Source organism: Ostrea edulis, chromosome 6, assembly GCF_947568905.1.
Source record: "Ostrea edulis chromosome 6, xbOstEdul1.1, whole genome shotgun sequence".
Classification (NCBI taxonomy): domain Eukaryota; kingdom Metazoa; phylum Mollusca; class Bivalvia; order Ostreida; family Ostreidae; genus Ostrea; species Ostrea edulis.
Window position 1 is genome coordinate 5,601,775 of NC_079169.1, and position 15,765 is coordinate 5,617,539.

Consider the following 15,765-nt stretch of genomic DNA (forward strand, 5'->3'; position numbering starts at 1 on the left):
CTCTCGAGAATGATGATAATTCTAAGGTGAAAAGCAATGATGATAGAAACTGGAAAATATTTGTCAAAAAATGTAGCATTTGATTCTAAATCGTCGGGAACCCACGGTCGGTTGCAATACCTTTACCTCCTGCGACCTACCCTGAGTTTCCGAAGATGTTCATGAAAGGTAAAGATAACGAACAGTGATCAATCTCATAACTCCTATAAGCTATACAAAATGGAGAGTTGGGCAAACACGACCCCTGGATATAGCAGAGGTGGGATCAGGTGCCTAAGAGGAGTAAGCATCCCCTGTCGACCAGTCACACCCGCCTTGAGCCCTATATCTTGAATAGGTAAACGGAGTCAAAATCAGTGTGCCAAGAACGGCCTAACAATCGGTTTGAAACACGTCAGACAACATTTGACCCAATGATAGGTGTATTGGTACTGATACTGTTGTTTATAATATTGAATCTCACAATGATGTTATGAATAAATGTGAAGATTTAATTATACAGAAATGAACCTAACCATCTTTTGCAATTGCCTATATATCATCATAATACAATCAACACACAGGTTGTTTTATTGCACTTATATTTAACCTTTGCAAAATAAAGGTAATACGAATAATTGTGTTCCGTATCAGTTTTAAACAAAGATAATCAGATATATATTATACTAGTGACAAATTACTATTTATAAAACATAGGTGAACTATTTTCCATTGAAATTCACCAATTTGTCTATGATTGGATTACTTCCAAAGAATATCATCCGATATACTCGGGTTTTCTAGGCATATCAATAAGATAACATGTAATGCATAAATGATGGAAATATCCAGAGAGAAAAACATATTCCCTGTCCCCAAGCGTTTTGAAGTTTTATAACTGTTCGTTATCGTCACCTAGAAAACTGACGTTCAGATCGTCTCCTATAACGCTGAGATACCCGAGACAGCCAAACTTGATCTGACAGTTGATGCATCTTGGGGGAATGTCTGTTGCGAACAAAAAGTGGGTCCCTGTAACATCATTTTAGAATTGTAATTGACAGCATCACAGCTTATAACTTCCAATATGTAAACTTAGATATGCATCCTGTACATGTAATTGCAGTCGGCTGTATGATGTATTCTAGAGGTGCAATTTATGATAGCAAGCAGGGGTGTAATGGAAATACAGGAGTATTAGTGGGTTTAATCTTATTTCATGTCAGATAATGTCGATGTTTCTCTCATATAGAGACTATGGGACTATTCTATTTTTAAAAGTACATCGGAGCAAGGGCAGCAGGGGAATTATTTGCATTATATCTTAGAATATTTAGGAAACATTGATTGCATTATTTCTAAGGAATTGTAGAACAATAATTTGTGATAAAAAACAATAGAGTACAAGTAACGGGTAATATATAGACAACTTATCATTAAAATACCCAATTATCACTCGGTGTCTTTGGCTGACATGTGCAGACATTCAATCCTGATTCTGTGTGAGTGAGCTAAAACTTTATGAGTCGCCAATATTTTAGCTAGTCCCTAACTATTCTGCTACAAGACACCACAGAGTCGTCCACTCCTGCTTCATACTTAGATCTTTTATTGATTGATTGATTTAATATTGTTTAACGTCACACTCGAGAATATTTCACTCATTGAGACGTCACCATTGCCGGTGAAGGGCTGCAAAATTTAGTCCTAAGCTCGGCGCTTACGGCCTTTGAGCAGGGAAGGATCTTAATCGTGCCACACCTGCTGTGGAATGGAACCTCGGTTTTTGCGGTCTCATCCAACGGACCACCCCATTTAATCGCTTCTTATGATCAGCAAGGGGTATTGAGGGCCTATTCTAACCCGGATCCCCACGGATATTTCATTAAAAATAGATATTAACGGCAAAGTAACAACTCAAGTTTATGATAAACGAAATTATTCAGCTTCTCTATCAAAGGTGAAGATAACGAACAGTGATCAATCTCATAACTGTCAACTTCCCATATTTGTGTAGCAATATTCCATTTTCAACTGCATATTGTGTTAATATCTCTCGACTGATTCGATACCTAAGAGCTTCTTCTGCGCATGATCAGTTTTAAAATCGAGGCAAGCTACTGACAAACAAGGTGATGATACAAAGGTTTCAACAGTCTCGTTTAAAGTCAGCATTTCGCAAATTATATCGTCGTTATAACGATCTAGTTTACTAATACAACCTATCATTGGGTCAAATGCTGTCTGACGTGTTTCACACCGATAGTTAGGCCATTCGTGGTACACTGATTTTGACTACGGATAATTCCGTTTTCCTGATCAAGATATATGGCTCACAGCGGGTGTGATCGGTCGACAGGAGATGCTTACTCCTCATAGGCACCTTATCCTGTTAATTCCAGAGGTCCGTCTTTGTCCGCCTCTCTATTTTGTATAGCTTATAGGAATTATGAGATTGATCACTGTTCGTTAACTTTACCTTTCATGTACTGATATTCACAACACTTCAAATGTCTTTATATTCCAATTATTGATACCTCTGTATCGATACCAATTTGAATTGACATTTCAAAAAGCAGAATCCTCCCACTGGAGAACTAGGAATTTGGAAAATTATTTTAGCAATAATAGGTATTGGGATACGATTGATATTAATTACTGTCATTTCAACATTTTTATCTAAAAGGAGACAAATCTCACAATGTACAGTAGATGGTGACTGCACATGCGCTAGCAATCAAGTGGCTGCTTGTCACCATGGACACTGCACGTGTCATCATGATGGCGGACATCACCCGTAAGTCATCAGAAGTTGCCTTTTCCCTTCAGATTTGATATTGATGATTGTAAGGTCAAAAACAACGAAGAGACATATTGAAATATATTTTTTTAGAACTTGTAGCAAATCATACGGTTGCCCAGAATATTGTATGTTGTATGAATACTTAAATGAATTGATACACCTAAATATAAGAATCCCCACACTGGATAATTAGTAATTTGGAAAATTATTTTAGTAATATAAGTAAGTTATCTACACCTGTCAAGGTATTGGGATACGATTGATATTTATTACTGTCATTTCAACATTTTTATCTAAAAGGAGACAAATCTCACAATGTACAGTAGATGGTGACTGCACATGCGCTAGCAATCAAGTGGCTGCGTGTCACCATGGACACTGCACGTGCCATCATGACGGCGGACATCACCCGTGAGTAATCAGAACTTCTCTTTTCCCTTACGGTTTGGTAGTGGTCATTGTAAGGTGGAAAACATGAAGACAGACACTGAAAAACATTTTTTTCTAAACGTGTAGCATTTGATACAATTGCTTAGAATATTGAATCTTGTAAATCAATATCACAATAATGTGAGGCATAGATGTGTAAAGCTGATAATACATAAACGTCTATCGTTTATATCTCCCTCATATTACAATCAATACGGGGGTTGTCTTATATATTTATCGCTGATCAAGATATAGGGCTCACAGCTGGTGTGATCGGTCGATAGGGGATGCTAACTCTTCCTAAGCACCCGATCCACCTCTTGTATATCCAGGGGTCCGTGTTCGCCCAAATCTCTATTTTGAATTGCTTATAGGAGTTATGAGATTGATCACTGTTCGTTAACTTCACCTTTCACTATGGATAATTGTGCTCTGTATAAGTTTTAATGGAAAACAGAACAAGGATAATCATATCAATATTGAACAAGCTTAAGATTTTTATTGATGAATTGATTATTTAAGGAAAGTTAATAATAACCAAATATCGCCTAATGCTTTTGGAGGGAAACACGTGATGAGGAGTGTAATGCAACTCTCTAGTCTCCATCTCAGAAATCTTCAATTTTGTTTTCAGTCAGTATGACTATAAATTGGCTTATACCTTAAATACATGATACATGAAAGGTGAAGATAACGAACAGTAATCTATCTCATAACTCCTATAAACAATACAAAATAGAGAGTTGGGACACGTCAGACAGCATTTGACCCAATGATAGGTTGTATTAGCAAACTAGATTGTTATAACGACCATAGAATTTGCGAAATGCTGACCTTAAACGAGACTGTTGAAACCCCTGCACCATCAACGTGTTTGTCAGTAGCCTGCTTTGATTTGAAAAATGATCATCAGCAGAACAAGCTCTTGCGTATCAAATCAGTTGAGAGATATAAACACCATATGTAGATGATAATGGAAAATTGCTACATTAATATGGGAAGTTGACGATGGAGAAGCTGAAATCATACCGTTTGTCATAAAATTGAATTGTTAGTTTGCCGAAACTTAAACAATAAAGAAACGCATATACCTAATTTTAACGGTAGAAATCCAACCTCGCAAATTAATGTTTGATAAAATTAAGGTGTTGACAATGGTTTCTGCATTAATACTGGCCACAAAAATCAACCCTCCGTAACCTTTCTGGTACTATATTCTTTGTTCTTCCTTTTTTCATTAAAAGTTTGGAGTGTTTTGAAAACACTCATTATTTGTAAAGCAGGTTACAATTTTCAACATTTCTTCAACTGGGTGCTCGTGTTGTCAGTTTACTTTCCGAAGTTTATCCCTCATTCATATGTTACGGCTAGATAAGAGGGTGCATTAATGAGCAGTGTGTCCGACAGGCTGATTGTCCAATCGACTATATCCTCACTGAGAAAACGCGGTTGTTGGCTGCATTAATGAGTTAATGGAACAAATTTAGAATCAAATAAATACCCCTTATACTGTGTAAACTATTAAATTGGGAACCTGGGAATCAATATATATATATATATATATATATATATATATATATATATATATATATTCATTGGCAACTTTAAAAGTTGAAAGTACAATAACTAAGTAAAAAACACATAAGAATATTAGCAAAATATAAACGTGATAAGAAAATATAAATGAACTTTAAAAGATTGAACCATACTTTTATTGCTAAGATGTATTTCAATGATTGCTTTTCAGTGATGTCTTTCATTTCTTTTTGCATTTGTTGTATACTTTTATGATCTGAATTACATGTATTATGTCCTTCAAATGTTAGACAAAGGCGTCAGACTACCTCATGTACTGTACCTGAAAACTGCACGTGCACTGGCGCGCACGAGATAGCAAGTTGTGACAACGGAATGTGCCATTGTCATCATGATGGTCACCATCATAACGACGGAAACCATCACCCACCACATCATCCGTGAGTCCAATCAATTCTCATTAGTTTTATCACTTTCATTCTTGGCAAATTCTCCTCATTCACGAAAAAGCCAATGCTATCCGTATTCAAGGAAATTCACATTGGAAATATCCAGTTTCAAGAACTATAAGTTGTTGACAATGGTTTCTGCATTAAATCAACCATCCGTAACGTTCCTGTTATTGTATTCTTTGTTCTTGCTTTTCTTTCATGAAAAGTGAGGATTTTTGTGTGTTTGTTTTAGAAAACACCCATTGCTGGTAAAAACAAGAAACAATTTTTCATACTTTTTTCAACTGGGTGTTCGTGTTGTCAGTTTACTTTTCAAAATTTATCCCTTATTCATATGTTACAGCTAGATGATAAGATGGTGCATGTCTGAGCATATTTAATGAGCGTTTTGTTCCCCACAGTTTCATTGTCAGACGTTTGGAGTTGTCCAATCGACTATATCCAGACTGAACAAACGCGTTTTTTATTGCATTTATTGAAATAATGGAATAAATGTACGATCAAATACATCCAGCTTATACTATGTAAACTATCAATTTAGGAACTTGGATATTAAAATGTCCATTTCTTTTTCCATTCACTATCTAAATCAACTTTAAAAGATTTATTCATACTTCATTAATAAAATATATTTCTATGGATGCTTTTAATATGCAAGTCTTTTATTCCTTTTTGCATTTGATGTAAACTTTATGATATGAATTACATGCATTATGCCCTTCAAATTTTAGACAAAGGCGTCAGACTACCTCTTGCACTGTACCTGAAAACTGCACGTGCACCGGAGCGCATGAGATAGCAAGTTGTGACAACGGAATGTGCCATTGTCATCATGATGGTCACCATCATAATGACGGAAACCATCACCCACCACATCATCCGTGAGTCCAATCAATTCTCATTAGTTTTAGCACTTTCATTCTTGGCAAAGTTTCCTCATTCACCAAACATCCAACGATATACGTATTATTTTGAATTCATATGAAATACCTAGTTTCAAGAACGTATTTGTGGATACCACATCCACTCTTAGCATGATGAAACTGAATTCAGCCTCTGGACAACCTATGTGTTTGATGCTATCCAGTCGCCATTCATCTCATACCTTCAATGGAGATCGAATTCAATTAGAACTCGAATTAACCGCATCTGTTCTTCTCGAACAACATTCCAAGAACAGAGCGATGAAAAGTGAAGATAACGAGCAGTGGTCAATCTCATAGCTCCGATAATCAATACAAACAAGAGTTGTGCAAACACTTACCCCTGGACATACCGGAGATGGGATCAGGTGCCAACGAATACTAAGCATCCCCTGTCGACCGATCACATCCGCCGTGAGTCCTACGATTTGATCAGGTAAACCTACTAAGCAATAGTCAAAATCAGTGCGCCAAGAACGGCCTAACAATAGGCATAACAATAATATAAGAATGGCGAAAGTCTTGAAAACACCACCGTTGGCAGCGTTCAGACACCCCTGAAATGGAAAGACGCGGTAATTAGAACGACATTGGATAACCAACACTCTGCCATTTGGGGATATCAAAACTTGTTCACATACTTGGTGTCTTATCTACTATTGGTTACAGGAGAGATTTTCGGATACACGTCCTGCCACACAGACAACTGCATTTATCTGATCAGCTATACAGAAAAAATATATTTCAAAAATCCAGCGTTGGTGAAACAGGTGACCTCTGCAAATGAGTCAATAAGCACAGACAGGCCAAGTCTTCCATTAAAGCAAAAAGAATCACCAACTCTATTGAAGAACATTTCAACCTGTAAGGTCATGTATGGGAAGGACATATTGACCACGAACCCAGCTAGAGCATCTTTGAGAGGAGGAACAAGAAAAAATGCTGGATACATAGACATAAGTCATTCCGCCAATACGACATGGTTAAGATAATTGAAATCACCAGAATGAAATTCATGACAGACAATTTGATTAGATATAGGGCTCACAGCGGGTGTGACCGGTCGACAGGGGATGCTTACTCCTCCTAGGCACCAGATCCCACCTCTGTTGTGTCCAGGGGTCCGTGTTTGCTCAACTTTTGTGTGTGTGTGTGTGTGTGTGTGTGTGTGTGTGTGTGTGTGTGTGTGTCTTTACAAAGACTAGTGATAAGTTATAATATGGATAGGAAACCTAATGTCCAATCGGAAAAGCTTTATGTTTAACATTTTACTTCCTAAATAGAATTAGACTGTACAGATAGTGCAAATGGGTTCTCCTTTTCTACACTAAATGAGTAAATGAAAAATATTTTTTTCATATGTTGGCAATTATGTATTACGCGTATTATGATCTCTGAATTTCAGACAAAGACGTCAGACGACATCATGCACTGTAAATGATGATTGTACATGTACTGGAGACCACGAGATAGCAAGTTGTGACAGCGGAATGTGTCATTGTCACCATGATGGTAATCATAACGGAGGAAACCACCACCCACCTCATCATCCGTGAGTTCAAGGATTTCTCCTTATCTTAGTTCTAGCTTGGAACTTATCATGCATTATCAATTTCATTTTGATATGCAATCCATCTCATGAATAACCTGTGCATTTTACTTACAATTACACCCAATATTCTGACGATTTTTTAATTGTATCTATTCCATTACTCTAACCATTCGTAAGTTCATATGAACATACCCATGATATTTGGTTTCATATTGTGATCTTGTCACTTAAATCTCTGTCCTTGATATGATATTCATCACACAAACAAATGGAGTTTTGATACACCAATATATGGCATTTATCATTTTGCACTCTTTTTCATCCAAAATCCTACATCAAATAAATTATAACATTAATTACATGTAGATAAAATCACATCAGCTGTAAGTCTGTATTGTATCACTCAACGCGTTAAACATACATTTTTAATTCAATAACATACCCAAGTGTTCCCAGGTCGATACTTCCGCAGTTTGAATCAAATAGTATTCGATGATGTATCTTATGTTGAATTGGCAGTCATGGCTCTTTCGGATATTAGCTTACACAGGGAGGTCCCATATCGCGTCAGGCGCTGGGATGTTAAAGAACCCTAACTGCTACGGCCTATAGCAGGAAGCATAGGTTTAAATTTGTGGTACTTTACAGCTGGTGACATCTCAATATGAGTGAAAAATTCTCGAAGGTGTGTAAAACAAAGAATTGAATGGAAGGCATGTCAGAGTTGTTTCATCTATAACAGGCAGCATGAATGATATTGAAGCTAACCTGAAAATGATTGTTAAATGAAAAAAGTACATGGCTACTTTCAGTTTACAGTTTGACTTTAATAAACTGAGTTGAAGCTTTATGGGAAAATTATTGTATGGTATGTCATTCTTTGATGTTTAATGAAATGCGTCAAGCATATTTCCCTCTTTTATCCTAATTTTGACTGCATATTGTTCCGTTTACCTGATGAAGAATTAGGGTATGACAGGTGAACAGAGGATGTTTACTCCTAGGCACTTGATTTCATCTATGGTGTTTCCAGGGGGGTCCACACCTTTGCATTATTTTCAGTTTTGTATTCTTTATTGCATTTGTGAAATTGATCAATGTTCGTTATTTCCACTTTCTCACCCAGAAAAACTGTTACATTTCTTAGGAACTTAGGCTTTATTCTTCTTAGTTTTATGGATTAACATTGGGTTTGAACCTTGTGTTGACTTTACTTGCATTCCATTTGATAGGACAAACATTTTGATATATTGAGGTGAAATAGATCTGGCGGGACCTTGATTAATCTGAATGAAACATAACTGATTGACGCTTACATCATATGTGCCTACATATTTTATGCATTTGATTTCTCAAGAAGATGTATTATTCATCTGATTCTCATACTATCTGATATTTTGTCGTATACCTACCTTCATTTTAAATTTTAATCAATGCTTATGTCAGAATCCATTCACATGTATCATGGCCCCCATCGTATCATCCAAGAAAACACCCATCTCCTTGCCCAGAACACCTTACCATGATATTCATGTAGTCACTTCATCCTTAAGGTTGTATCATTTCTCATAACTCTGTGTAACTATTAAAATATACTCGCCTAATCTTCAAACGTGATGCCACTCACCTCATCATTGTTCAGCATTATAAATGTATTACAGATCATTTGCATTGAATCACCTACGTCAGTGTGCGTCATATACACCTTATTCTATGTCATATTGACGAGGTTATGACGTGGGTAACTTGCCTTTCACGGGTACCATTTAGTCATAACCTATTTACGAGTGTACTTGCTTCACCATACAGTCGTAGAACATATCATTCGTGTGCTTTTTTCATCACCCTCATCATAATCAATAAGTGTGATATTTAAGAACTAAATCTCATTTATTTCGTTGAAGTCAACGTACTGAAAGTCTGTATATTTATCAAGATCTGCAACGCATTCCTGAGGAAATAGCTTTCATTACAAATTGTAACAATATCAAGGGCAAATACATTGGAAATGTTAACATTATTTGATGTTTATCAATTCAGATTGTGGAACTTTCACAAATGCCGTTTTCTCTTTTTGTAGATGAAAACAACCCATACCCCTTTGGGTCTAGTTTATGTGAAATTATGATATATTTAATAAAAGAACATTCACAATTCAACTTGTACATGCTTACTAGTAATTAAACTTTGAAAGAATGATACCACCAATACGCAATACGCAAGTTCCGATATATCAACTCTTCTGTGATGGAGGTACATTCAGTATTCCGATGAACGCTTGGGTGGGTACAAGAATTATACAAATGTTATAGACTAGCTATGTAAATAAGGATAAAAGTTATTAAAGCGTAAATTTTGTTTATATCAGCTGTTGCTATACATTAAACTGACCATATGAAGAACAATATTTGTTTGAATTAGGTCATTGAATTAAATATGATTTTTTTTTATTTCCTCTTCTGCACGAGTAATACTTTAATCAAAGAACTTTGGCGATGATCGATTTCTATTTGAGCTATTTTATTATCAAATAATCATAAACCTACTAAAATTGTGTGTCCCAGAAGTTTGGGTGGTTGCATGATGTCTGATAATCATTCTTTAAGCAATTTATGAAGGCAGTGGTAAGCATTTGTACCCACCGCGTGTGGAAGAAAGTATGTTTTGCATCTCACTGTGCGAAAGAGTTCCACAAAGGGACAGAACTATTGGGCAACTCGGAAATTGCGTATTCTGAGTTGCCCAATAGTTGTTTCCCCTGTTAAATTCTGTTGCACGGTACAAGACGCAAAATATATTTTCCGTACACACGCGGTGGGTGCAATGGTTATCGGGTTATTATCAGTTGCTATGCAATGACAGCGACCCAAACTACAAAAAACATTCATATAGTACATTTAGGAGTATTTTAGAATAGAATATGTAGCTGGAAGAAAATGAAAAATTCAAACTTTTTTTCTTGATATGCTCAGTTAAATGTAAACCACCGCCTGATATAAATAAATCACGCTTATAGATGTATAATTTTTTTTTATGATTATCTACGTAACCAATCTATCATGTACATACTATACACCCAGTACTCATACAAGCGTTCAATAAAACTACTGATAGAACGCATCTCCATCACAAGAGAACTTATCTCGAAAATTGTGTATCATCAATTCGACATTTAGATATGTCGATGCTGTCCTACGTTTAACTATGAACAATAATAATGTTCATTCATGTTGACTCGATATATCTCAGTGAACTCGAAATAAAACAGAATTCTCCACATCTGCTTCATACTTATATATTTTATTGAACATAGATGTTAACGGCAAACTAACAACTCAACCTTATAACAAACGGGATGACTTCAGATTCTCCATCGTCAACTTCTCATATTTATGTAGCAATATTCTATTGTCACCTGCAGGTAGTGTTTATGTCTCTCAACTGATTCGATACATAAGAGATTGTTCGGCGAATGATCAGTTTTTAAATCGAGACAGATTACTGACAAACAAGAAGATGGTACAGGGGTTTCAACAATCTCGTTTAAAGTCAGCATTTCGCAAATTCTATGGTCGTTATAATGATCTAGTTTGCCAATAAAACATATCATTGGGTCCAATACTGTCTGGCGTGTTTGTTAAGCCGTTATTTACACATTCATTTTGACTGCGGATTACTCCGTTTATCTGGTCGAAATATAGGGCTGACGGCGGGTGTGACCGGTCGACAAGGAATTCCAAGCATTTCACCTGTTCGTTATCTTCACCTTTTCATCAATACAATTTGATGTCTTTGAGAACAGTAAATCTACGGTAGAACAATTTATCTATGATATGATCTACTTCAGACGTAGTTTGTGTCCCATTGAACTGTGGAGTGTGTTTAATCACAAATCTTTTCACGCCTATTGAGCAATATAAGAAAGTTATCCTTACATTATGCAAATGCGATTACTATAAACATCTACATCTGAATCCGCACATTGCTTTATTGACCTTTTTCTGCTAGTATGCTGGTAGATTTTGTCTTCCATATTACGTAGATGTGACTTCAATATTAGAAGGTCATTACAAACATGCGTAAACAATTTATTCTAGAATTGTCGTCAGACTAGTATCAACGTCGAAAGACACACTTCAAGCACAACATATGATTCATTAAATGGCTTGGTTTTCTTTTTAATAAAATATACACATGAAAAAATATCGCAACACCTTTTTCCTCGTAACCTGCATATCTTGATTATTTTCACACTTTAAGATGAATAACAATTTCATGTTTGACGTTATAATTTAATAGCATAGCCTGGCGGCCGTTTCACTAAACGATCGTAGATCGTAAACGTAGACTTAAATGTGAACGTAGCACGTAAGACCGTTTCACTAAAAGTTACGATTTGCGATTTACGATCAATATTGATCGTAACCCTACGAGTGGTCTAGGGCTATCGTAAGTGCTCCTACATGCACGTAAATGAGCAATATGGCCGCCATGCTGGCCCGCCTGAGATCATTTTGTGGTAGTATTTACCTGACTGAGTTTGTTTATACTTTGTAGGAAGAAAACAATCACAATGACTTGCAGTCTGCTTTTGCACAAAAATATTGTACAGTCCGAGCCCGAATCTTAAATCAATATTAGAGTTGTCCTTCTTTGTTACGCACACCCACAGAAATGCCAGTCTCACAGGGGTCAAGCCCGTTTTGGGCCCGGGCTCTGTGATACCACAGATATAGTAAATTTATTGTATCACAGAGTTCGGGTCCAAAACGGGCCTAGCCCCTGTGACCAGTCTGCTGAAGTAAATGTAAAGGCAATGAATTCATAAAAAGTGAGGAAGGGGGGGGGGGTGTGTGTGTGTAGTCCATATGTCAAACTTTGCATGTAATGATAACGAGAACAGTTGTTAGAAAAGTAATATGGGGAGGAGGGTGTTATTGCTACATTAGCTGCAGCTCTCCGAAAAAAATTATGTTGACAGACCGGAGTGTTAACATAATTTTTTTCTTAGAGCTACAGTTCTGCAGCTATTGCTACATGTGCCTGCATCACCGTTAGTGTACATGTATATTTAACATTAGGCAGAATTCAAGTAATTCTCATAGACATGTTCAGAAATTAAGTTTCTTTAGAAACAGTTCATTTAAATCCGAGACGTTGCGATTCGACGGACTCAGTTATTTTTTTCTCGTCAGATCAATACTTTTGATGCAACTGACTAACTGCATAATATATGCATATTCGAATGATAAACATTACAAATTTTAAGGAAAATATGATAATAACATGATTTGGTAATGGGAGAGAGGTTAAAATCCCAATTTTGCAAGTGGAACGTGTCTGTAGTTTTATGAAGGTCGTTAGAAATTAAACATACAAACCTAGACCTATATGTATACAGTACACAGAAAAGGGAAGGGTCATTATCTGAAAACGTTTAAAACACCATAAGTATATGCATTCAATGTCATTGTTTTAAAGATAAGAAGATGTGATATTTTAAGGAAAATTTACAATGAATAACCAGGCTTCTATTTATTGAAATGTCTATTATGAATGAAATAAATCAAATAAAATTGACAGGTTTTAAACGTCAAAATAGGTATAGGGTTATCTAGTATAACTTCCGTTTACACAAGTGGCGGGCTCTAGACCTCTTAAGCCCTCGATCAAACGTTCAATTCAATGTTGTGGCAAAGCTTGTCACTCCTGATGTGTGTCAGTTTATGTAATGTTTGGATTGGCAGTTTCCTTTGACGAACTCACGAGTAGTGAGGTCCCGAATGTGTACAATACGGTTCAAAGCTGACCTTTCAATAGCCCATGGTAGGTTCGCAACGGACTCTACGCAAAACAAAATCCTACACAGCACGAGAACATATGTGGTTTGGTATTGTCATCCTAAACACTGGCCTTGGTCGAAGGGGTGGTTGTCAAAATGAGGCACATCACTTGTAACAAAACTGACCCTCTGGTAATTTAGTGCATTAAGGTTCCCTTAACTGTGATAAGATCCAGACTACCGTTGTAGGAAACACAGAGCCCACACCATAACTGATCCACCACCAATCGTTTCTACAAGATATCTTTATGGGTCTTCTTGCACGATAACCAAATGACATATGTCGACTCCGCACTATTTTCGTTGAAAGCAAACGATGTGGCAACCATACCTATTTAAAAATTGCACTATTGATAAAAACGTTTCGTTTAACCATCTTTCTGAGTGCAATCACCTCCGGAACAGATGTTGTACGGAGTTTTACAGATCTTGCACAATATTCGACACCTATTATCAATTACCTGGCGTTTTCTGACAATTCTACAGATGGTTGAATGCTGATGACCAGCTTGATGACAAACTTGTCTCAATGACACATCTGTTACTTCCCTCAATCCAATAATCTGCAATCGGATCGCATTTTAAACTTGCAGAGGACCCATCAGTTCGATTTGCATGAAAAGTAAACCCAATTTGTCAACCTGTACAGGTTAAGTAAAAAACTAAAACACTGTGTTCAAAACTTGCAATTCTGTTGGAAGTGAGTACAATAGTCGAAAGGGCGATTATCAGCCGACAGAGTTGACAACAGATAATTGAATACCGGTGTATTGTAAACAAGTTACTAACTGAATAGCGTTACTGATTTCAAAATTGTTGATCTTTTTTCAAAACTTTTGTAAAGAAGTAACTTTGGTGTTACGAAACCTTTTTCCATGTTTATGAATACGGCTTTTCTAGCAGTGCAGATTTGACAGTATGAAGAATGTGAGAAACATTTCATCTGGCTTATTCACTGGTTTGTGTTCTCTCGATATTCATTTTCATGCACAGACAGAAAGCTTACCCATTTTCCTGCAGTTTACAATCACATGATTAATGCCAATGCTTGACATAAACACTAAATTAGTACCAGTTATACATTTCCTGTAAATCATTTTGTTCTGACAATGACTCGTGTAATGATGTCAAATTGAGATTCGTGTGGCACCTCGACAGATGAATCGCTAGAGATTGCAAATGATGTTAGTCATAAATGGTGTACTTGACAGTAAACGTTGATCTGGCATACTTAGCGGTATTTATAGATATGCATTGTATAATTTTATACTAAATGTGCTGACAGAAACAGTCATAAATAACCATTGCATGATAGATAATCATTTATCACAGACCTTCGATGTCTCATACAGAAAAGTAGTCCCATGCTGTCAATATGTGGTACAAGTACACGTGACAATTCTTAATGTCATCAATTGATTTTGGGGTTCCTTTGAATAGATATTTAGGTTTGAAATTATCATTTAAAAATCATTTCCTAAAATAGTTTTTACGACAAATTCCAACTAAGTCTTAAAAATCATATTATCAATGATAAAACCAGAATTATTTCGTTGTTTTTATTTCTAGGTAAAAAAAAAACTGACTTCTTAATATGACAAAAAATACCAAACACATTCCCAAAAATACAGATGAGGGATATATATTTTGTTTGTTTAATGGGGGTGTTGCTGACCGTAAAGAATGCCTTCCTTTAAAAAGAACATAGACTCAAAATAGGAAATGTTTAAAATCACACGGCCTCTCACCTCTGGTCGGTGCGGGTTCGAATCTCGCGCCGGTAAGTGAGAAAGTTTCCCAGTTTACTTTTGGATGGTCGGTGGTCTCTTCCCAGGTACATTGTATCTGGGTTCTCTCTTCCACCAATAAAAACTGGACGTCACCAGATAACTGAAAAATTGTTGAGTGTGGCGGAAAACAGCAAAACACTCAAAATAGGAAAGGTGAAGATAACGAACAGTGATCAATCTCATAACTCCTATAAGCAATGCATAATAAAGAGTTGGACAAACACAGACCCCTAGATATACCAGAGGTGGGATTAGGTGGAGTAGTAAGCATCCCCTGTCGACCAGTCATACCCGCCGTGAGACCTATATCTTGATCAAGTAAAGGGGGTTATCCGCAGTGAAAATCAGTGTGCTAGGAACGGCCTAACACTTGGTATGGAACACATCAGACAACATTTAACCCAATGATAGATTGCAATGGCAAACCAGATCGTTATAACGACCATCAATTTACGAAAT

The 15,765-nt window shown here is 36.4% G+C and overlaps 1 protein-coding gene across 1 annotated transcript in view; it reads left to right on the forward strand.

Annotated features, from left to right (window-relative positions):
* Window positions 1-9,833, forward strand: part of LOC125683659 (uncharacterized) — a 43,708-nt gene extending 33,875 nt beyond the window's left edge. The window contains exons 32-37 of the mRNA XM_056141147.1: window positions 2,666-2,776; window positions 3,083-3,193; window positions 5,038-5,187; window positions 5,931-6,080; window positions 7,528-7,674; window positions 9,755-9,833. Coding sequence (XP_055997122.1) covers window positions 2,666-2,776; window positions 3,083-3,193; window positions 5,038-5,187; window positions 5,931-6,080; window positions 7,528-7,674; window positions 9,755-9,758 — 673 coding nt within the window. The 3' untranslated portion in view covers window positions 9,759-9,833. The remainder of the gene's footprint in view (window positions 1-2,665; window positions 2,777-3,082; window positions 3,194-5,037; window positions 5,188-5,930; window positions 6,081-7,527; window positions 7,675-9,754) is intronic.
* Window positions 9,834-15,765: the final 5,932 nt, after the last annotated feature.